General features: G+C 48.3%; 1 protein-coding gene across 1 annotated transcript in view; it reads right to left on the bottom strand.

Annotated features, from left to right (window-relative positions):
* Positions 1-24,820, bottom strand: part of PIK3C2G (phosphatidylinositol-4-phosphate 3-kinase catalytic subunit type 2 gamma) — a 367,788-nt gene that overhangs the window by 237,032 nt on the left and 105,936 nt on the right. The window contains exons 13-14 of the mRNA XM_090041603.1: positions 21,174-21,288; positions 19,522-19,652 (exon numbers count right to left, since the gene is read on the bottom strand). Coding sequence (XP_089897729.1) covers positions 19,522-19,652; positions 21,174-21,288 — 246 coding nt within the window. The remainder of the gene's footprint in view (positions 1-19,521; positions 19,653-21,173; positions 21,289-24,820) is intronic.

Genomic DNA, 24,820 nt, shown 5'->3' with positions numbered 1-24,820 from the left:
CAATTATTTCAACTAGAGGGGCACTGAATGGGTTTAGGTGACTATAGGTGTGGATCACCTGTACGTCCCCTCTCTTCCCCAGGACTCGCCTGCCATGCTTAAGAAGATGGTAAAAAGATTTAGATGTTAATTCCTGAGGGGAGAAGGTGAGAAACACAAGGCCACACAGGTGTTAGATTCACCAAGTGCCTATCTTTATTGAAGTGGATACAATGCAGCTGACCGCGCTAATTGCCTCATTAACGGGGAAGCAGCTACATCACCACTTAGTTGATTGCAGCTTCCCTGCTGCTCTGCTCCTAGCCGTGGCTGCCTCTCTGCTACTTCCACTGAGAGCCGGTTGACTCTGGGGATCCTTCTCTGGGGTCTGGTTCCCCAGCCTTCCCATGGTCTTGCCAGCTACCTGTCAACTCCTGTGCCCTGAGCGAACTTTTCCTGTAGTTCCTTTCCCAATCATGGCTGTCTCTCTGCCACTTTGTTCGAGAGCTGGTTGTTTCCTGAAGCTTGATCTCCAAAGGCCACATTCCCAACCTCCCTGGGATCCTGCCAGCTGACCACTACCCCCTGGGGTAAGTATCCGTCATCTCACCGGTCCAACATCCAACTTGCTGGCCTTCCCCGCAGCATCCTTCTTGCTCCATCAGCTTGGCAGCAACTGCTCTCCCACTTTTATGGGTGGCAGTGGCCATGATTACCCTAATCCTCGCCTGGTGTGACAAGCCTCCCACCACTGTGTTTTAGTTCTCTTAATCACCGGTGCCCCGGGTTTCCCCAGTAACAGGGGTTCTGCCTGAGCCCCTGTTACACACCTTCCCCCTTTTGTTCAAAGAAACTTAAAGTTGCCACGTCTTCATAATCCTCAGCACAGTCAGTCAGACACTTTGCCCTTTCACCAGTATCTGTCGTGTCTTCGGTGCGTGACAGAAAGTCAACATTCCTACTCTTCTTTCCCAACTGGTGCTTCACTGTAAAATAAAAGGATTGTAAAACAAGAGACCATCTTATTAGCCTAGCATTATCTAGCTTGGCTGTTTGTAGCCAGTGTAAGGGTGCATGGTCTGTGATTAATACAAACTTCCGGCCTAGTAAGTAATAACAAAAGAGTTCCACCCCAGACCAGATAGCTAGGCATTCTCTCTCAGTTGTGGAATATCAGGTTTCTGTGGGTGTCAGTTTTGTGCTGGCAAAGGCTATTGGTCTCTCTTCTCCCCCTTTTCTTGGAAGAGGATAACTTCTAATGCAGTGTCAGAGTCATCCGTTTGTAAAAAAAAAAAAAAAAAAAAACCTTTTCAAAATCTGGGGTATAAAGCACCGGGTGCTGGCATAGGACTGCCTTAACTTGTCTGAAGGCTAGGATGAGTTCATTGGATCTGGTTCCTCCGTCCTCTGGTCATCTGTCAGGGGTGCTGCCTTCTCTGAAAAATCCTTGATAAAGCACCTGTAGTAATTGGTGAAACCCAGGAAAGACCGTACCTGTCTGAGTGTTTGAGGCAAGGAGTGTCGTCTTATGGCTGCCACTTTGTCAGCTATGGGCTTTATTTTTCCCTGTCCGACCATGAATCTGAGGTACTGGGTCTTTCTCTTTCCCAGTGAGCACTTCTGGGGATTTGTGGTTAGCCTGGCCCATCGGAGGTCATTGAGGATCTCCCGTAGGTGGTAGCAGTGTGTTTCCCAGTCGCTGGAGAAGATGATGATGTCAACATACATGGCCGCATATTCTTGATGGGATGCTAACAGTTGGTCCACCAGATGCTGGAACAAGGCTGCCGCCCCATGGAGTCCAAATGGCATCCTCCTGAAATGAAATAAGCCCCATGGGGTTCTAAAGGCAGTTTTTTCCTTGTGGGTCAGTGTCATCAGGATCTGCTAATAGCCCTTTGTGAGATTCAAGGTTGAGATGTATTTGGCTTGGCTTATGTTTTCCAGCATATCTTCTACCTGGGGCATTGGAAAAGCATCAAACATTGCTATTTCGTTTACCTTGTGATCATCGATGCACAACCTGATGGAGCCATCTGCCTTCAGGACCACCACTCTGGGCTTCTCCAGGGGCTCTTAGATTCCTCAGTGATGCCCAACTTCTTCGTCACTTCAACCTCCTGTTTGACCGTGGGTGACAGGTGTCAGGGTAGCCTCCTTCAGTGATTGTGTATGATCTGTCTGGGTAGGATCTGGATGTGATATACTACTCCCCGGGCTTCCCCCCGGATCTCACACAACACATCATGATATTCGGTTATTAAGGCCCTCAAAGTCTCTTGCTGTTTGAGGTCAAGTCGGTCATCTACCTCAGGTCTTGGTGAGGGCTCTCCAACCTCCAAGATTCTGTATCCCCTTATAGTTCTTCACATTCAATTGGATCCTGTATCATCCACCCCTCCGTTTGACACCACTTCTTCAGTAAGTTAACATGATAGATTTGTTTTCTCCTCGTGGGCTCCGTCTGAAGTTGACAGGCCCCGTATGCCCCGTAGTACCTGGGAGACTACTTCTTTCAAGTGTGGCCAATCAACTCCCAGGAGCATGGGGCAGGGGAATGTCTCTGCTAACCCCACCACTATCTCTTCTGTGCGACCCATCACTGACAGCCGCAGCCATCTTCTCTTGTAAGTGTATGAGGCCCCATGGATGCAGACAATAGTCATAGGCAACTCTGGGCTTCCTAGCTGTGTGGGTACTAGGTCTGCCCTTATCATGGACTGGGAACAGGCAGCGTTGATGACTACAGGGCTGATGGCTTCTCCCACTCAGACCTCGAGTACTGGCTTATTCTGATGTTTGGGCCCCTTGTATCTCCTGAAACTACAGTTCATTTTCTCTTCATGAGGACTCTCTACCATTGCCTCAGCTTGGGGTGTGTGTGGACAGAATCACAACACATGTCCTTTTCCTCCACACCTATAGCAGGTTATGTCCCTGGCATCCCAGCCCCTGGGTTCTTGGCCTGAGAGTTGGGTCCCCTCTCCTCTTCTTTTGCCAGAGCATTCCGATGATTGCATCATCCCAGTCCCATCTGAACACTCCTTCTTAGGGCCCTCACCTTCTGCTTCGGCTTCAACATAGTCCTTGGGTAGGTGCAAGGCTTCTTCTACCATCTTTGGCTGATGTTGCCTGACCCAGCATTGAGTGCTGCCCCCTAGATCAGTCAGAATCATAGAATCATAGAAGTCTGGTTGGAAGGGACCTTCTAGATCTTCAAGTCCGACCCCCCATCTGAGCAGGAGAAAAATTCGGCTCAGATGACTCCAGCCAGGTAGGCATCAAGCCTCTTCTTAAAGACCCCAAGGGTAGCAGCCAGCACCACTTCCCTTGGAAGTTGGTTCCAGGTCCTAGCTGCCCTAATTGTGAAGTAGTTCTTACGGATGTCTAATCTAAACCTACTCTCCAACAACTTATGGCTGTTATTCCTTATTATGCCAGGAGGCACTAGGGGAAACAAGGAACTGTTCCAGGATGATGCAGTCCACTACCTCCCTTATGGACCTGGTCTCTGCTTGTAGCCATTGTTCCACCAGATCTCTCAGAGTTTGTGCAAGCAGGAGTGGGTGTAGTCCCTCTGTCTCTTTCCAGGCCCAGAACTTCTGCTGATACATGTCTGAGGATATCTCGAGATGCTAGGGTATGGCCTTCTTTACCTTCCCATAGTGTCTGTCCTCCATTCATGTGAGAGCCCATTAGGCTGCTTGTGCAGGGCCAATGAGAAGGGGACCTATATGCATTGCCCAGCTGCTTGGGTCCCACTTACAAGTGGTGGCTGTTCTCTTGAAAGCTTCTAGATAGGCATCCACATCATCCTGGGGTGTCATCCTAGGAAATGGGAGCCTTCTTCAGCTCTCCCCAGGGATGCTTGTTGGGCTTCAATCTTTTTGCTTAGATCCCGCTGTTGAGAAAACAGTCTGATCCTGGCCTCTGCTTCTTGTGTCTGCACTCAGACCATATCTTCCAATTGTGCCTGCTGGCCCTGTAACAGCTGTAGGGTAATATTATGGGCCTGCTGCCAGTCTGCTGGAGTCTGAATGTCCATGGGCTCCATGGTTTTATGGTACTCCCTGTACGGCTTGGGTTTCCCAGCCAATGCACCACTTTGTTGGCATGGGTCAGCTGCACGTCCCTTCTCTTCCCCAGGACTCACCTGCCATGCTTAAGATGGTAAAAAGATTTAGATGTTAATTCCTGAGGGGAGAGGGTGAGAAACACCAGACCACCTGGGTGTTAGTTTCACCAAGTGCTTATCTTTAGTGAAGTGGATACAATGCAGCTGACCTCGCTAATTGCCTCATTAACACAGAAGCAGTTGTATCACCGCTTAGTTGATTGCAGTTTTCCTGCTGCTCTGTTCCTGGCTGTGGCTGTTTCTCTGCTGCTCCCATTGAGATCCCGCTGTCTCTGGGGATCCTTCTCTGGAGTCTGGTTCCTCAGCCTTCCTAGGGTCTCGCCAGCCTCCTGTCAGCCCCTGTGCCCTGAATGAGCTTTCCCTGTAGCTCATTTCCCAATCGTGGCTCACTCTCCAATGCTTCATTCAGCTGTTTGTCTGCCACTTTGTTCAAGAGCTAGTTGTTTCCTGGAGTTTGGTCTCTGAGGGCCACATTCCCAACCTCCCTGGGATCCAGCCAGCTGCCCACTGGCCACTGGCCCTGGGTTAAGTATCCCTTGTCTCACCGGTGCTAGCCTTGCCCACAGTGTCCTTCTTGCTCCGCCAGCTCTGCAGCAATCACTCCCCTTCACTCCAGTACCCTGAGATCAACCACTTGATTTCTAGCCCTGCCTTTTATTTGTAGCAGTGGCCATGATTAACCTAATCCTCACCCAGTGTACCAAGCCCCCCACTGCTGTGTCTTAGTTCTCTTAATCCCCTGTGCCCTGGGTTTCCCCAGTAACAGGGGTTCTGCCTGAGCCCCCGTTCCAGTGAGCTGTCAAGGGCTGCACACAAAATCTTTCAGAAGATATCATTTTAACAAATTATAGATAAAAAAACAACTCATCTACTAAAAATCAAACATCTATAGCATATTTTAATTTTATTTCAAAAAGTATTTTTTGTCCAGATTTATGTTTTTTCAGTATATAAAGGCAATAGCATAATAGCTCAAAATAGTCTTACTCTTGTATATTGTGGGGGGGAGGGTCTGTGTGGGTGTATGTGTGGGGGTGAGTATGTGAGGGGTGTATGGATGGGTGTGTAGGGGGGATGTGGGGTAGCTGTGTGGGGTGATTGTGTGGGGGTTGTGGGATGTGTATGTGTGGAGGGGTGTGTGTGCATTTGTGTGGAGGGCAACCCATGCACTAGGTCCCGGGAGCTGGCTGGAGTTGGGGGGAAGGGATGGAGTGGGGAGTAGGGGGCATGTACAGCAGAGCTCGCCCAGGCTGTGCAGCGCAGGTTTGGTCTGCTCTTTGGTCCACTGCTGCCTCCATGGCACTCTACATGGAGCTAAGCCTAATCCACTCCCACTTGGGATAGCCTGCACTGCGTTCCCACCCACACTTACCCTGTACTAGCCAGACAACACTGCCCCAGCCCTGGCCCTGTCCAGCGAGCACAGGGCTGCTACCACAGCAGCTTGGCTTCTTCCACCTCCAATGGCTCCTCCTGCTCATGCTGTACCATTTTGGGCAACAGGAAATATAGGGAAGCCATGGGGAAGCATGCCAGCAGCAGATGCCCAGGACTATGAGAACCACAGGCTCAACCAGGCAAGAGGGAAGTTGCAGCTAGGTGGCTCCTGCCCCAGCATGCAGGGCTCCAACTTCAGCTCCCAGTTGCTTTCCATCCATTCTGCCCATCCAGTGTGATGAGCAGCCACCTGTGTGAAGCTGAGTAGGTAGAAGATGGCCAGGAACTGGAGCCCCACGCATGCCTGGCTGCAGCTTCCCCCACTGCCAGGTTGGGTCTGTGGTGCCCAACATATGTCCCCATGGCCACTGCCCTTCTTTGCATTATCTGCTGCCTGGAGCAGCACAGCAGGGGCAGGAGGAGGAGGAGCTGCTGAAGGCAGCAGGGGGCTGGGAGGAGCCAAGTAGTAGCCAGGCAGCCCTGGGAGCAGCCCTGGGAGCAGCCCTGCTGGCTAGGGCTGTTGATAGGGCTTCTCTAAGTGGAAACGGGCAGGGCACAGCTCCATGCAGGGCACTGTGGGGGCAGCCATGGGCAGGATACATTCAACTGATAGGTGCCCAACCACAGGCTGGATCAAGCCCACAGACCATATTTTGCCCACCCCTGAACTAATAAGAACTGTAGTACCAGTCTTAAACAAATTGTTATAACAACTATAACAACTATATTTTAATCTTCAGAAGCAAGTGGCATCGTTGTGGTCTTCAATATCCTTATTACAGATCAGTTAATCGGGTGTTCACAATAGCAGCAACCAGCAATCCTGGTATTTGTTTATAGGGGAGGCAGCAGCATAAGAACAGAGTCAGGGACCCAGGGAAGAGGCTGCACTTGGGGCCAGTAGAGACTCCCTGTTATCACTGCTGCCATAATTACAATTACACAGCTGTGGTATAAGCTCTTTTTTTTCATCCCCCATCCCCATGGGCACCTAGGGCTGTTGTCCTGTCACCCTGCCTAGTTATGCCACTGAGAGGAGAGGTCAAACATAGAAAAGATGGTACTGATGTGGTTGAGAGCTCTGGCTTGTGATGATTAGTAATATTTTTTCTTTATACTTAGACAGCATTCATCAGGACAGTTCAATAACAGGACACCTCATGCATGTTGATTTTAGAGACGTTCAGGCTTTCAAACTGCATCTGTTGAACCTGACAGTCCATAATGAAGATTAAATCTACTAAAGCCTCCATTATGCTTAAAAAGAGGAGATAAGTGATCAAGCTTTTCTTATATCTGGCTTTCAAAATTGTACATTTTTACCCCATTCCTCTTTTGAAACAGGATGGTTTTCTTTTTCCACTCTTGTTTTACAGTATTACTGCTTATTTAATGGCTATCTTTAAAGCTTTGATCAGAGACAAAGGGTTTTTAGGTTTCTCCGCTGCAATAAAAGTTTACATAGGAAAAGATGTTCAGTCCATGGCAGAAAGTCCTTTGCACATACGCAGTATTTGAAGATTGCTGTGGTGATAAGGAAATGTTTTGAATCCAACAAGGGATAAGATACTGATAAACCCTGCTTTATTTGTTACAATATTAAGCAGTTAAATGTGGTACCTCATTTATGTACCACATAAACCCGCGGTTTGAAATTCTCCCAGCAGCTGGGGAGCAGGGCACACGTGTCACACGTGTACCCCCTTACCTCGGCGGTGAAGGCAGCAGCTGTGGAGGAGACAGCGGCAGGGGCAGCAACAACTGATTCCTCCTAAGGTAAGTGGGGCAGAGGGTACAGCACAGCTGAGGTGGATCTGGAGGGGAAGCCCTTCAGAGCCCTCTTAGCTTGCCTGACAGGGAGCCACACGCAGGCAGGCAGACCGCGGGGGAGGGGATCTAGCAGGGGCCTTTCCCCCAAGTGGGGGGGCAGCTCTGGCTAGTCCCTTGGGGTGGTATAGCCTGCCACCCCAGGATCCCAGTGGGAGGGTTGGTAGGTGGCGGGGCTGCCAGCATGCACTTCTGGCCTAGCCAGAAGGCATAATTGGCTGAGGGGTCAACCGAGGAAATTTCAAGCCACGGGCTTTAAAAAGCGGATTCCCGCCTGACAGGTTCGATGCCCTGGCAGCTGTGATGGAGAAAGACAGAGAAATTGCCTCCAGTAGGGACAATGCCACTCCCCACATGACAAAGAATGGGCAGAGAGCGAACATCAGCAGGAAGAAACACTGGGTCCTCGTCATCGGAGATTCCATCCTAAGAGGACTGGAAGATCCCATCTGCCGGCCTGACCCCATGATGAGAGAGGTCTGCTTCATGCCTGGGGCTTGGGTTAGGGACATCATGGAGAGGATCCCAGCCTACATCCGACCTGCAGACCAGTACCCCATGGTTGTCATCCACATGGGAATGAATGACACGGCCAGGGGCAACCCTGACTGCATTATGAAGGAATTCAAGGCTCTGGGGGGACAAGCTTAAGGAGATGGGGGTGCAGGTGGTATTTGCCTCTCTTCTGGTGAGTAGGTAGGGACGGCGACATGAGGCCTGCATTGGTGAGGTCAGCTGGCGCTTATGCAGTTGGTGCAGCCAGGCAGGCCTTGGGTTCCTAGACCCATGCTTTCGGGCGGGGGACTTGCTGGGGTGGGATGGGCTTCACCTCTCTCCTAAAAGCAAGTGTGTCTTCTCTTCCAGGTTGGCTGATCTCATACGGCAAGATTTAAACTAGCCTCGCCGGGGGAGGGGGCCACAGGAAGATGAGGAGACACCACCCGAGCAAGACAGGTGACAAATGCAAGGAGTGCCCAGGTAAGAAACAGGGGTCCAGACACTCTCCCAAATCAGGGGGTGGCACACGCAGCTATGCAAGGACTTAAATGCCTCTATACCAATGCTCATAGTATGGGGAACAAACACGAAAAACTCGCCCTAAGAATAGCCAGTTCAGACCCAGACATAATAGGGCTTAGAGAAACATGGTGGGATTCATCCCACAACTGGGCAGTTAGCATTAGAGGCTATAGGCTTTACAAGCGGGATAGAGAAGGAAGGAAAGGTGAGGGTGTGGCGCTCTATGTCAAGGAGCAATACACATCCTCTGCCAGCAGAATGGGGTCAGAGGAGGGGCAAGCTGAAGTGCTCTGGGTCAAGATACAAAGGGGCCGTGGGGAGAGGGATCTAACAGTGGGGGTCTACTACAGACCCCCCAACCAAGGGGAGGAGCTGGCCTGGGAATTTTCAGGCCAGCTTGCAGAAGCACTTAAGGCAAGGGATGTAGTTGTCATGGGTGATTTAAATTACCCAGACATCTGCTGGGAGGAAGAGTCAGCCAGGTCGGACCATTCCAGGAGGTTCCTGGCTGAGATACAGGACCTCCGCTTAATTCAGGAGGTGCACAGTCCCACCAGAGGATCACAGTCCCCCTGTTGGATCTGGTCCTGGCCACAGGCGATGACCTAGTAAGGGGCGTCCAGGTCCTTGACCACCTGGGTGACAGTGATCATCGCTTGCTGGAATTCACCATTGAGCACAGGGTGTCAAGGGCTTGCAGCAAGGCGGTAGCCCTAGACTTCAAGAGGGCCAACTTCAATGAGTTGAGATTAGTGGGAGAGGTGCTGGGGTTCTTGAGAGCAGGGGAACTCAGTGCCCAAGATGAGTGGTCATTCCTTAAGGAGACAATACTCAGGGCCCAAGGGGTGACCATTCCAACAACAAGCAAGGGGGGCAAGAGTGCCCGGAAGCCCCCCTGGCTCACCAAGGGTGTCTGGGAATGCCTGATTGCCAAAAAGGTGGTGTACAACCGGTGGAAGGTGGGTGCTATCTCCAAAGAGGAGTATACCTCCTTTGCTCGGGCCTGTAGGGGGGCTGTCAGGAAAGCTAAGGTGGACATAGAGCTAGGACTAGCATCCAGGATCAAAGATAATAAAAAGCCCTTTTTCAAATATATAGGGAGGATGAAGAAAGCACCGGGAAATGTGGGGCCCCTGCAAGATTCTCTGGGCAATCTGGTGGTTGCACCAGAGGAGAAAGCACACCTCCATTTTCTTGTGCAGGGACTGGGACTTCCCCACCGTGATAGAAGATGGACTCGAGAGGAACGCCTCCAGACCTCAGGTTGGGGAGGACCAGGTTAGAGAGCTTCTGGAGGGGCTGGACATGATCAAATCAGCGGGTCCAGATGCTCTCCACCCCAGGGTGTTGAGGGAACTAGCAGGGGTTATTGCAGGGCCCTTGGCACGGCTTTACGAGCGCTTGTGGTGCTCGGGCCAGGTGCCAGATGATTGGAAGATAGCCAACGTGGTCCCCATCTTTAAAAAAGGGAGGAGGGAGGACCCGGGCAACTATAGGCCCGTCAGTCTTACCTCAATCCCAGGGAAACTCTTTGAGAAGATCATCAAGGAGCACATCTGCAATGGGCCGGCTTCAGGGATGATGCTCAAAGGCAATCAGCATGGTTTCATTAGGGGCAGGTCATGTCAGACCAACCTGACTGCCTTTTATGATCAGGTCACAAAAGCATTGGATGCAGGTGTTGCCGTGGACATAGTCTTTCTGGACTTCAGCAAGGCCTTTGACACCGTCTCCCACCCCATCTTCATTAAAAAACATGTGACTGTGGCATTGATGCCTACACAGTCAGGTGGATTGCAGATTGACTGAAGGGTCGTACTCAGAGGGTGGTGGGGGGGGGGGTCATATTCGTCCTGGGGGGAAGTGAGCAGTGGAGTCCCCCAGGGCTTGGTCCTTGGGCCCGCACTGTTCAATTTATCAGTGATTTGTACGATGGGGTGAAAAGCTACCTGTTTAAATTTGCTGATGATACCAAAATTTGGGGTGAGGTGAGAATGCTAGTAGGGAGGGAAAGACTTCAGCAAGACCTGGGTAGGTTACAGGGGTGGGCTAAGAAAAACAGGATGCATTTCAATACTGACAAGTGCAGGGCGCTGCACTTGGCCAGTAGTAACCAGCAGCACACTTATAAGATGGGAAACTCCCTTCTTGAGAGCACGGAGGCAGAAAGGAATCTTGGCGTCATTACTGACTCCAAGATGAACATGGGCTGACAATATGAGGTCGTGGTTGGCAGGGCTAACCGGACCTTGTCATGCATCCACAGGTGCATCCCAAGTAGGGCCAAGGAGGTGATCCTCCATCTCTATGCGACACTGGTCAGGCCACAACTGGAGTACTGTGTTCAGTTCTGTGCGCCCCACTTCAGGAGGGATGTGGACAACATGGAGAGGTTCCAGAGGAGGGCCACCTGCATGATCCAGGCATAACAGGGCAGACCCTACAATGAGAGACTGTGGGACCTGAATCTGTTCAGCCTTCACAAGAGAAGGCTGAGGGGGTACCTGGTGATCATCTATAAACTTACTAGGGGGGACCAGAAGGGTTTGCGAGAGACCTTGTTTCCCCTAGTGCCTCCTGGCATAATAAGGAATAACAGCCATAAATTGTTGGAGAGAAGGTTTAGATTAGACATCTGTAAGAACTACTTCACAGTTAGGGAGGCTAGGATCTGGAACCAACTTCCAAGGGAAGTGGTGCTGGCTTCTACCCTTGGGGTCTTTAAGAAGAGGCTTGATGCCTGCTTGGCTGGAGTCATCTGAGCCGAATTTTAATCCTGCTCAGGTGGGGGGTCGGACTTGAAGATCTACAAGGTCCCTTCCGACCCTACTTCTATGATATGATTCTATGTCAAGTTATTGCCAGGTTACTAGTCTCATGACAACTGCCATTAGAAATCTCTTATTTTTATTAACGGCAAAGAAACAAAGAAAACAATTGTTAAAGCATTTGAAACTTAAACCATTTACTACAGTTTTCTTTTTAATAACTTCCATAACTCTGTTTCTTTTAGTTGAACAATCTTATATGGAACCCCCCTCCCCCACACCACAGTGTGATAGTATCATTTTTAGGTGGTAATAAAACTAATATTAGCTCCAATTCTTGGGGAGAAAGAACAAAAGTGAATTTAGATGGTTTTGAGCTGTCCTTGTTGTTTGAGTCCTGAGCATACGTAAAAGGGGAGAGGAAAGAAAAAGCTAACGGTAGAAAATGCAACTTCTGGCTCTGATGCTGACTGTGAATACAAACTCTACCCCAGAGAAATACAGGCATACTCAAATTGTCTTAACAGTCACTCTACAACCTGGCAAACTTGTATCAGCATCTAGCTGTTCAATGCAAGGCTGGTTTTGCTTGCCAAACTCACAGAAGTATTGCGAAGGCAAAGTTGCCCTTTCTGCCCATTTCTAAAATCTTTTACCTCAGGGGTGTACATCTTCTAAGGCTAGGGACAGACATTCAAAAAGCCCAAGCCTGAATTGATTCAGTCTTTGCAGGTTAGTCTAACCTGCAGAGTGAACCGGTTAAATGGATAGACGTTCAGCACATGCCTGCAGTGGCTTAAGCCAGAAGCCCAGAGGCACTAGAGCAGCCCTCCCTTCCCTTCCATAGGGAAGCTGAGCTGAGGAGGGAGGTGTGGCCAGGCCCCAGTAGCTCCCTGACAGCTGGGAGCAAAATGAGCACACAGGACTGCCTGGCTGGCACTGGTAGCTTAGCTGGGCAGGGTGGGGGGTCTAGGGGACTCCCCCCATGGCTGCAGACCCCACTGCCTGGCAGAAGCAGCAGGTCAGGAGGTCTGGGTACTCGTGCCTGGTGCAAGGGCTCCAGGCAGTGCTGTGCTGGGGGAGAGAGCAGAGCCTGCCTTATCCCCCACTGGGGCTCTGAGCCTGAGATTGCAGCTCCAGCACTGGAGCCAGACGCTTCCCCCATTCCCCACTGTGCAGTCCCATGCTCGCACGCTGCTGGAATTGGAGTGAGCCCCACCCCTGCTTCCCTGCAAAGCATTATGAAGGGATTCTCCATCAGAGTGAGCTGCAGGCATGGCACAGAGCTGCAGGGATAGAAGCACCTGGCATGCTACGCTCTTCATCCCTACACAGTGCTGGCTGCCTCTATCCCTGTAGCTCTGTGTCATGCCTGCAGCTCCACACTGGGTTTAGAGGCTCCCCCAGGGATAGAGACAGCCAGTGCTGCACTGGGGCTGAGGAGCACAGCCCTGGGGGGAATGTGTGCAGCCAAGGGGGGAGTCCCCTATACCCCCTACCTCCACCCTGCGCAGCTGAGCTCCATGCTTGGGGCTGCAGCCATTGGGAGAGTGTGTGCAGCCATGGGGGGAATCCCCTACATGCCCCAACGACATCATGCCCAGCTGAGCTCCATGCTTGGGGCTGCTCCTCTGGGAGGAGGGGAAGGGGGAAAAGTTCCCCCAAGCATGGAACAGAGCCTCCCCCTGTCCCCACCCAGGGTTGGGCAGCATTGCATGGAGCACCCTGCCCCAGTCCTGTGGTGGCAGGGCAAGGGGAAAGGGAGGAGGAGGAAGAGTCCCCATCCAGTGCCTCACTGTTTCCCCCGGCCCACCCTGGGAGGAGAAGGAGGGGGAAGAATCCTCCCCAGCATGGAACAGAGTCCCCTTCCAACCCTGCAGGAGAACCTACCCAGCATGGGCCCATTAAGGTGAAGGGGGCAGGGAGAAGGATTAATTCCTCCCTCCTTTCTACCCTGCAGTTGGGGTCTGTCAGCTGCAGAAGCCACCACTGCTGCCCCTCCCCTCTGCTGATCCTGGCTGCAGTGCAGGAAGAGGGGAAGGAGGGAAGTATTAATCCCCTTCCTGCCCACTTTACCTTAATGGAGCCATGCCAGCCAGTGTCTCTACTAGGGCTGGTCCCTGCTCTGGCTAGAGAGCAGAGGGACGGGGTCAGCTCTGCTGCAGAGCAGAGAGCCCTGCCCAGCACAGAGCATGCCAGGATGCTCAGGGTCTCCAGTTTATCTTAAACCAGCAAGGTGTCTGGGACAGACATTGCATAAACTGGTTTGAGCCAAATCAATTAAGTCTGATACTACATTCAACCAGGTTTATCTCAAACCAGTTTCAGCCATTTGAAATTGGTTTTTATGCACTGCCTGTTCCGTTACAGGTTTAAACCAATTTCTGATCTCTTAAACTGGTTTATGTGTAATGTCAGTCCCTAAATGGCTAGGGACAGCACACCCTGGTGGCCATGTACCCTGGAGGCCACATAAGCACAATTCATGGGCCCCCTGGGCCACATGTCATGCAAGTATCCCAGCCTTATCCTTAGCTCCCCAGTCAAGGGTTCCCCATTTATATCACACTATGCAGGACCCCTGGGCCATGCTGCATCACCTTGCTCCCTAGGACAGGGGAAGAACCTGGGAACTAAAGGATGGAAGATGGATATCCCTGGCTATTGAGGCAGCTGGAATGATAGAAGGGAGGAATGATGACCAGATGGGAACCCAGGGGCTGCAAATTAACTTCTGTTAGGCTGTATGCAGCCCCAAGGCCAATAGTTGGATAATCCTGTTTTATCTCATTGTCCTACCATTTATAACGACTTGAGTAGGACTCTTAAAAACTGCTTGTCGTAGTCCTTAACAACCAAGTTTCTACCATACTTTGGCTCACAGCATTGCATACTTTGCCATATAACTGTTAATAAATATAAGACTTAAACTGTTATCCTGAACAACTTAAGTGTGCAGACCTCTCTGCACAACAGGACCTTAATGGTTTTTTTTCCCAAACATTTAAGATATTTCACTTTCTATGAGGTTGGTCAATATCTTCCCTTGGTAATAGGTTAGCCAAGGCACAGACATTAGGGGATGGAAGTCAGCTGCATAAGAAGCCTAGTAGAACCAGAATTAAAAAATAGATCTTACAAATAGGGAAGAGCCCTCTTGAGGTCATCTTGTTTAGCCCCTGCTCAAGGCAAGATCATCCCTGACTAACCCATCTCAGCCAAGTATAACTTGCTCTTGAGAATGTCCCAGTGTTGACCAGTATCACAATTTTGATAACCTGAAAAGGCTATAGAAGTTACAGATTAGAAGTTACAGATTTCTCTAAAAAGATCAAAAGGATGAAATTAATAAATTAAGGGCATCATAACAATATGCATGGACACTGATTCATCACAGCAATGACGTAGGCAAAGAGACCTCAGTTGGAGGAGCATAGCCTTTCCCTTTCATAATGGGGACTCCCTTTCAGCTACATGGTTAGCTAACAGGAATATCTTCACAGTCCTTTTATACACACGTGCACATGCACTCCACTTTTAGGGTGAAAGTTTCCTTCTTTCTTTTGAGTCAATGTTCTTCTGACTTAATGTTTTCCTATTTTTAAATCACATCTGAGTGAAAGGATTGTAATCAATGAGTGCTTTAAGGCTATACTGCCATCAAATGCCCCCTGCCCCTCCCAATTCCTCCTTTTTTTCTCTACAGAACACCTGAAATACAAAAAATAAAGAAAGAAGAACACATGCATGTTTATGGTAAAAAATGTGATTAGATACAGATTGACTTTTTCACAAGGGACTTATAGAAACCTGTCTTATAGCTGTTAAAAAATCCAAGGGCTGCCTTCTCCTCTGCCATAGATACAGTAAAAAGTACTTGGCTTAGAGGCCTTCCCAAATATGATTGCCCCATAAGTATGGATCTTTTGTATTAAAACCTTGCATTGCTCTTTGGAAGCAATTTCACAGAAATTATGCAAGCCACACATGAGATTGCCTCAGACCACTAAGACCAGACTTAATAAAGTACAAAAAGCAGAACAAGAAATTGGCTCATATGTCCATTGGTAGTCATGGAAGCATTAATGTATCCAGGTTGCCACTTGTGACAAATCCCCAAATTTCCCATTAGTGAAATACAACTTCTGTGACTCCTACTAATAGTCTGTCTAACACATTTTTGAAGATAATCACCTTTAATGAATTTAGTGAATTACAGTGTACCAGAATATTCTGTGCATGTAATGGAATGTTCCATAATGACTATGCTTAGAAAGGGATGGCACAGCCTATACTCAAATGTATCAGTGGTATAAATTAGGGAAAAGAAGTGAATGGCACTATAAATATGCAAGAAATTCTTGATTGGGGGGGGGGACTGGGGGAGGAGACATTTTAAATGACCCACTGACCCTGACAGCTATTATGATTGGATGAGATCTCATTTGCTCTTCTCATCCAGAAGTCATTCCTTCCATCAGAGCAATACCCTGTAACACAGTGTGGAGTAATTTGGTGTTTATACTAACTAGAAAGTCTCACTTGTCTACTAATACCACTTCTTGTAGCACCCATGTTTTCCTTACAAGAATTCCATCAAAGTACTACATAGGCCTAATCTTATTCACCAGGGAAAAAAAAAGAAAAAAACAAATAAAAAAAACCCAAATCTTTGGGAGCATGGTTAAAGGAAAATAAATTTAAATTACGTTCTGTTGCAATAGGAAGATAAGAGATTTTTAAATGTATTAACTTTTTATCTATAACTATTTTCTTTCTCTTTACAAAACTTTTTTTCCAAAACAGAAATCACTAAATAAAATCTTCTTCATCTGCATATCATGCAGCAGTACCAAGATGGCTAGCACAACTTTATGTTAATTACTGCATTATTATGGCAGTTTTGGACTATGATAAAGGATTAAGGAGCAAAACTAACTGTGACTAGTAAAATGACAACCAGCAGACTTTGATGTCACCAATTCTACTCTGGTTATCTCTACAAATTATTTTAGATAGTAAATGGGTAAGGATTTTTGGGTGATTTCTTTTATTGGACCAAGTGTATAGTTGGGAGAGATCTTAGGGCCCAAGCTATCCTTCCTTAGGTCTAGAAAAGAAGTAGCCACAGTTTGACCTAAGTAGCTGATAGAACTACTGCTTGTGTAAACTTCAGGTTGGCATATTTGGGGGTGGCATCTTTGGGCCTATAGCTGTTCCCATCTGAAGCCATGGGTCCTACACCCATTTGTCCCAGAATGTGTCTCTTTCATTCAGTGCACCAAATACCCTTACAGAAACCATAGAAGTAAAACAAGACAAAACTGTGCTTCAGAATGAATAACCACAGGAGACGATAAAGGACAGAGACAAATGAACACTTTTCATAGACCGAGTACTTCTCTTTGGACCTCATAATCTTCGCCTCAAGGGTAATATGCAAAACACTTTCAAAAGGGAAGTACTAGTTTGCCAGAGGGGTGGAGACCAAAGCCCTGAGGCAAGTGGGGAAGCAGGTGGCCTGGAGGAGGCAAAAGTGGAGGGAGTGATAGGGGAGGCCTTCTTATTCTTCCTGAGAAAACAGGACAATCATCTGGTTACCTCAGGTGTCTGTACACAAATGCACAGAGTCTGGGAAAGAAGCAAGAAGAATTGGAAGGTGTTGCACAGGTAATGGAACTGTGACATGATTGGAATAACAGAGACTTGGTGGGACAGCTCTCATGACTGGAGCATTGTCATGGATGGATATAAACTCTTCAGGAAGGGCAGGCAGGCAGGGCTAGATTAATGCATAGGCAAACTAGGCACATGCCTAGGGCCCTAAGTGGAGATGGGGCCCAGTTGTGCCTATTTTACATATTATAATTATCGAGTAAAAAGAAGTAGGGCCCATGAGTTTGTTTGCCTAGGGCCCAATAAGGGTTAATCTGGCCTTACAGGCAGGGGAGAAGAGGAGCTGCACTGTATGTACAAGAGCTGTATGATTGGCTCAGAGCTCCTGTATGAACCTACAGATAGGCCGGTTGAACATCTCTGGGTTGAACTTCTAGCAGAAGTTCCCTGATCACAGGCTCTGGTTCTCATGAGGGACTTCAATCACCATGACATCTGCTGGGAGGGCAATACAGCAGTGCACAGGCAATTCAAAACATTTTTGGAGTGTATTAGGGACAAATTTCCTGTTGCAAGTATGGAGAGGCCAACTAGGGGTTGTGCTCTTTGTGACTTGCTGCTCACAAACCAAATCTGATCAGTCTCAAACCTTCCTCACGTGCATGGATGAGCTCTACCTGTCTCAAGAAAGTCCCATGATGTCCTCATGAAAATATTGGGCAACTGCAGCCTTGACTACACTACAGTCCAATGGCTGGGGAACTGGTTCCGAGGTCAGACCCAGAGAGTGGTAGTTGATGTAACTGAATCAACATGGCACTCCATGACCAGTGGTGTCTCCCAAGGCTCCGTTCTCAGATCTGTACTCTTTAATATCTTTATAAATGATCTGGACTCTGGTATCAGAAGCAGACAGGCCAAGTTCACTGATGACACCAAACTTTGGGGAAGAGTATCTATACTTGAGGATACGCTGGTGATCCAGGTCAACCTCGATAGGTTTGCAGGGTTGGTGGATGAAAACCTGATGGCATTCAGTACAGAGAAATGCAAGGTGCTTCACTTCAAAAATGTCCCATCCCCCCCATCACACTTATAGGCTCAGCAATGCTACACTTGCTAGCACCACGACTAAAAGAGACACTTGGGGGTCATGACTGACCACAAGATGAACATGAGCCACCAGTGCAGCACTGCAGCTGGCAAAGCAAACAAAACTCTGGCTTGCATCTACTGAAGCATCCTAAGCAAGACTCAGGATGTCATCCTCCTCCTGTACTCAGCCTTGGTGAGGCCACAGCTGGAGTACTGCATCCAATTCTGGGCTCCACAATTCAAGAAGGATGTGGAGAAGCTTGAGAGAGTCCAGAGGAGAGCCACGTGTATGATCAGAGGTCAAGAAAACAGGCCTTATGAAGAGAGGCTGTGAGCTATGTTACTCTTTCAGCATGGAGAAGTGCAGGCTCAGGGGTGACTTAGTGGTGGCCTAAGGGGTGTGCTTCAGGATCTGGGGGAACACCTGTTCACCAGAGCACCCCAGGGGATGACAAGCTCCAACCATCACAAACTCCTGCAAGTCTGTTTTAGGCTGGACATAAAGGAAAACTTCTTTATTGTCCAAGCCCCTAAGGCCTGGACCAGACTCCCCGCCAGAGGTTGTGCAAGCACCTACTCTGGACACTTTTAAAAAACATTTGGATGCTTATCTTGCTGGGATTCTTTGACCCTAACTGACTTTCTGTCCTTTGGGCACGGGGCTGGACATAATGATCTTACGAGGTCTCTTCCAGCACTAATGTCTAATAAATCTATTACTTCCCTGTTGTAGCATGGTGCTAACAGCAGCTCATTGCAGTGGAGAGGTGGAATGGCTACTCAGTACCCCATCCTGTGTGGGCCTTGCTGCTGGTGGCCATGGTTCCAGGACTGTGCAGCCAGAGCACCAGCAGGAAGTTAGGTGTGGAGGGGGAGTAGATACAGGGTGAGTGGATGAGTCTGCTTGCTACATGGCACAGCTGGACCCAGCCATAGCTGTGGCTGTGGCACAGTGGAACAGTGCATGGCACAACCCTCCCTCTTCAGGCTCCTGGTGATAGCTGGTGGGCTGGATAGGATGAATTACCCTCCTCCACCCAATCCCTCAGCAACTCACCAACACTCCTTAAGAGGCCCTCCAGCCCAAATAAGTGTCCACCCCTCATCTAGGGCTACTGAACTGCTTCAGTAGATACAACATATTTTGTTTTGCTTATTCTTTGTGCATGTGCTGTAAAAGCTAAATTCTGTATAATTGTTTCCTTGTTTACCAAGGAACCTGAGACAAGACCATCTTTCTAATGGTTGAATGCCACTTTGCACAGATGGCCTTATAGCTCAGATTTCTCGTTATTAGTGGTGCTGGTTCAAATCCAGACCAATTTCTTTTAATTGCTAATACTGCTGCAAACATCTGTTTGTGCTTTATATCAGCCTTTTGATTCTAATGTCAAGGTTCAAAAAAGATAAAAGCCTGCATTTGGGGGAAAAGTTGAAGATACGGAGAAGGCACTGCTACCCTCAGGTGTTTATTCTGACTTCGGTGCTGTCTTTTCCCTTATCTAATAGTGTTACTTTATCAAATGAATCAAGGCAGGCTTAATATGCTGAAAAATATCTAGTTTTAAAGAATACAGTTAAGTATGAATGACTGCATCATAACCGTCAGACCAGAAGAAACGAGAAAGACTTGGATAGACTTACAGCAAAAGAGAATGCTTCTGTGAAAGCTGTCTGATATGCTTCAGGCACTCTTTAGTTGGCTCTTCAAGGTCATTTCTTTCCTCCTCAGGCTCTGGTTTAATGAAGTCCAACTTAGTTTCTGGAAAGTCAATCTTAAAAGCAAGGGAAAGGATGGGAAGAAAAGAAAAGATACTTTATATATTAGGAGATTGTACAAAAACTTTCCAAGATCAGTACCGTAACTAAGGAAGCATGAAAGGTGTACCAGTCCCAGGTGCCAACTTAGGAGAGGTGCCTCACCCCTGTGGAGTCCATGCCCTGGCAATAAAAGTAGCCCCATAGGGATGCTCTTGCAGCAGTAACCAGGTGTAGAGACACTAAATTATTGCTGCTGTTTTAAGAGCAAGAGCTGGGGTTGGGCAGAGCATGCAGTGGTGAACAACAGCTGCAGCAGCCAGGGACTGGATAACTCTTGGGCTCAGAATTGTTTAGGATTTGGTTGGAGGGATAGGTGGATGTTCAGACTTTTTTTGTTAAACCAGTTCAACCTGCCCACCCTGGTTTTAACACCTAATTGGCACTGTGATAGCAACATTCTCCGCGGGACCAGAAAAGTAGTGTTTCTAATCAGTATTTACCAGCATTCACCCTCTCCATTACTGCTAACAAAAACTGGTTCCTAGAAAACTCCAGAGATGTACATACTAGTCAAATTTTAAAAGCTAGTTTTTTAGGTAGCATTTCTAGTACACTCACAGCATCTGCTACTGTCACATAGTCTGAGAATGGTGGCAAGGAAGGACAGGATCTTCCTTTGCTGTTTCTCTGACCAGAGAGACAAATTTTAAATTAGTAGCCATTTACTGTCTTGCCTTCCTTTATTATTAATAGGAGAAAGCTATTTCAAGGTAGCTTCTTAAATGCACTCTTCTGACCAGCAAATCCTGTTTCTTATCCATTTAAATATAAGCCAGCCTCATTTATTCATTCAATTTAGCTTTGTGTTTCATCTGCTAATGATGATAATTTAGTGTTTTAATATGAAAAACTTTTGGCTTTGTCTATAAATACACAGTTGCTAATTCAGTCTGGGAAAAAGACAACACTGGAGATGCACAAAATGTCTTTTCAATATTTGGAAGCCATATGCTGCCCTTGATTGCACACAGCTGATATTGATATCAGTGAAAACTCATCATGTTGACTGGGATGAAGAGCAGTATAGATATATATATGGCCCTTTGTTTCTAGCTCCATCCCCCATAGACCTTTCTGAAGATTCAGTTAATTGCTAGTTGCACGCTATGTATGTAATAGGAAGCAATTCAATAGTACACAGAATAAAAGTGCAGATTGAAAAGGCCGCTGTGAGTCAGGTACCACATTAGCTATTTGTGCCTTGGGTATTTTTGAACATAGAATAAAAATAATAATTTTCTCTGGGCAGAACTTTCCCAATCCCACAGCCTTTACTAAATCTAGAAACTACCATGTATAGTTGCTGTTATGTATCATCACACTCTCCCCTCACCCTCTAAAGGAGTTATATTGTTGAAGCAGAGGCCTCTCTTCAAACAGAAGAGCATAGATTTTTAGTTGCTGTGATCTGGAAGAACCATGGACTCAGACAATATTTATTTTAAAGATGCTTTTTGTCCCAAAGAAATCCTTACCTGCAGTGTGACTGGTGCTGGTAAACTTGTGTTACAGATACCTGGTGCGAGCATTGTTGTTGGAAGGTGATTGTACAATGCCATGCTGAGCAACACTGTTCCATGAACGAGCCTTCTGCAAATATTAGCAGACAGAGTAGAGTACAGCATCAGTACTGGAGAGAAGGTGAACAGATGTTATTGAATAATGTGGGAAACCTAGAACTTAATGGCTGATGGAAAAAGTGACAGGACATAGAGCCTTTTATCTCTACACTGTCAGTACAAATTGGGCCTAGTTGACAGTGAATGATCATAGCTCATTGCTTCGCAGTTTGTTGCTCCCCGGCACACCGTTAGATTGTATGCCCAGGAAGCCCCAGGGATCAGCCTACCAGCCTGGGGCTGCTTCAACCTGGCTAAGTGTGCTGTGGAAGGTCTGGCTCAGGCATGAGCAAGCAGGCAGGCACTCACTTAAGCACCCTTATCATAGTTTGTAGGGTCAGAAGGGACCTGAGCAGATCATCAAGTCTGACCCCCTGCTGTGGCAGGAAAGAGTACTGGGGTCAAATGACCCCAGCAAGGTGATTGTCTAGCTTTGTCCAAAAGACCAAGGTAGGAGCCAGCACCACTTCACTTGGAAGCTGGTTCCAGATCCTAGCCACCCAGACAGTGAAATAGTGCCTCATGATATCTAATCTGAATCTACCCTCTGCCAGCTTGTGACCATTATTTCTAGTCACTCCTGGTAGAGCTCAGGGGAACAGAGACTCCCCCAATACCTGCTGGTCCCCTCTGACTAGTTTGTAACAGGCAACTAGATCCCCCCTCAGCCTTCTCCTGTGGAGGCTGAACAGGTTCAGGTCCCATAGCCTCTCCTCATAGGGCCTGACCTGCTGCCCCCGATCATGTGAGTGGCTCTCCTCTGGACCTTCTCCATATTGTCCACATCCCTCCTGAAGTGCGGCACCCAGAACTGGATGCAGTACTCCAGCTGTGGCCTGACCAGTGCCGCATAGAGGGGGAGGATCACCTCCTTGGACCTACTCAAGTGCATCTGTGGATGCATGACAAGGTGCGGTTGGCCTTCCTGACTGCCTCCCCACACTGCCGGCCCACGTTCATCTTGGCATCAGTGATGACTCCAAGATCCTTTTCTGCCTCTGCACTGCCAAGAAGGGAGTTCCCCAGCCTGTAGGTATGGTGCCAGTTGTTCCTCCCCAGGTGCATCACCTTGCACCTGTCAGTGTTGAAACCCATCCTGTTCTCATCCGCCCACCCCTGTAACCTGTCTAGGTCTGATTATAACCTATTCCTTCCTTCTAGCATGCCCATATCCCCCCACATCTTAGTGTCATTGGCAAATTTGAACAGGGTGCTTTTTACCCGCTTGTCCAAGTCACTGATGAAGATGTTGAACAGTGCGGGCCCAAGGACTGAGTCCTGGGGAGCCCCACTGCCCACATCCCTCTAGGTCGAAAATGACCCATCCACTACCACTCTCTGGGTGCGGCCCTCCAGCCAGTTGGTGACCCAATTGACTGTGTTGGTGTCGACACCACAGTCCCCCAGTTTTTTAATGACAGCGGGGTGAGAGACAGAGTCGAAGGCCTTCCAAAAGTCCAGAAAGACTACGTCCGCTGCTATACCTGCATCTAAGGATTTTGTTACCTGGTCGTAGAAGGCCACCAGGTTGGTCTGACAGGACCTGCCTCTAATGAACCCGTGTTGGTTACCCCTAAGCATAACCTCCCCTGCTGGCCCCTCGTGGACATGTGCCAAGATAATTCTCTCAAAGAGCTAACCCAGGATCAAGGTAAGACTAAGTGGCCTATAGTTTCCAGGTTCCTCCTTCCTCCCTTTTTTGAAGATGGAAACCACGCTGGCCCTCTTCCAGTCCTCTGGCACCACTCCAGAGCATTACGAGTGCTCGTAAAGCTATGCCAGGAGTACCACAATGACCTCAGCCAATTCCCTCAGTATTCTAGGGTGGAGATTGTCTGGACCAGCTGATTTAAATACATCCAGTCCCTCCAGAAGTTCCCTGGCTAGATCCTCACTGATCCTTGGCCTAGGTGCGCCTCCCCTGGGGCCTGCAGGGGGTCTGACGGGGGGGGGCTGTTCTGGTTCCTGCTCAGAAAAATGGAGGCAAGGAAGTTGTTAAATAGGTTAGCTTTGTCATCTGGTGTGACAACCAGATTTCCTAGCATGTCTTGCAGGGGCCCCATGTTACCCGGCACCTTCTTTTTACCCTCAATGTATTTAAAAAAGGACTTCTTGTTGTCCTTGATCCGGGAAGCTATTCCCAGTTCCATCTCCACCTTGGCCTTCCTGACCGCCCCCCTGCATCCTCAAGCAACTGCAGTATAGTCCCACCTGGTGATGACACCTCCCTTCCATTGGGTGTAGGCCTCCCTTTTAGCTAGGAGACATTCTCAGATGCTTTTGACATGCCTTGGGGGCTTTTGCACCCTCCTGCCCCCTTTGACCCATGTTGGGATTACTTCCCTTTGGGCTTGGAGGATCGTCTCTTTATGGAGCGACCACTCTTCTTGGACACCTGGCTCCCTTCCCCTCTGGGACCTCAGTGCCTCCCCGACTATTCTCCTTAGCTCATTGAAGTCCACCCTCCTGAAATCTAGGGCTTCTGCCTTGCTGCGGGCCTTTGCCACCTTGCGCTGGATGGTGAATTCCAGCAAGCAATGATTGCTGTTGCCCTGGTGGTCAAGCACCCCTCACCAGATTGTAACCCATGGCCAGCACCAGGTCCAACAAGGCATCTCCCCTAGTGGGGCTATGCACCTCCTGGGTTAGATGGAGGTCCTGCATTTTGGCTAGGAACCTATGTGAGCGGTCAGACCTGGCTGACAGCTCTTCCCAGAAGATGTCTGGAAAGTTCAGGTCACCCATGATGACCACATCCTTTGACTTAACTACCTCCATGAGCTGACTTAAGAATTCCTGGTCTAGCTCTTCTCCTTGATTGGGTGGTCTGTAGTAGACCCCCACCGTTAAGTCTCTTTCCCCTTGACTGCTTTGTATTCTAACCCTTGTGCTCCAGCCAGCCAGGGCAGTATTTACATGTCCACTGCTGCAGCTTAAACTCCACAGCAGGATAGTACTTGTAATACCGGTACTACCCTGTGCAGAGGTAATTAGTTTACTCCAGCCTAATAGGGGCACATGTGTAGACATGCAAAGTTTACTGCTGAGCTAATTAGTCTACTCTGCAGTAAATGTCTCATGTAGTTGCATCCCCTCTGAGCCAGTGTGCTTAAAGCATAGCAATCTAGTAGGGTAAATATATTAAAGAATAAGGCGGCCCCTCCCAATACTATGATAAGGGAGCCATTCACCTATATTAGACAGAGAAGAAACCTATTACCATAATCGGCAATTGTCAGGTCCCTAACTGATAGAATCATTTGAAAGGAAAAAATGGGCACAGGGGCTTAAGTGTTTATAGAAAGGGTCTGTTTAAAGGAGGAAGAATATTCAGTGAGGAAATGAGAGCTGCTTGTGGAAGTTTACAACATCTTTTTGATCATTACATTAATTTAAAAAATCTGATCAGAAATATGCATCACCATGTCTCACCAATGTGTAAACTGCAGTGATACACCAGGTTGATATTGTTCTATTCGTGAAAACTGAGCAGAGTCAGAAAG

This window comes from Crocodylus siamensis, chromosome 4, assembly GCF_052110815.1.
Source record: "Crocodylus siamensis isolate JL-2025a chromosome 4, ASM5211081v1, whole genome shotgun sequence".
Classification (NCBI taxonomy): Eukaryota; Metazoa; Chordata; order Crocodylia; family Crocodylidae; genus Crocodylus; species Crocodylus siamensis.
The sequence above is the reverse complement of the archived record's forward strand: the minus strand, read 5'-3'. Positions and strand labels throughout refer to the sequence as shown.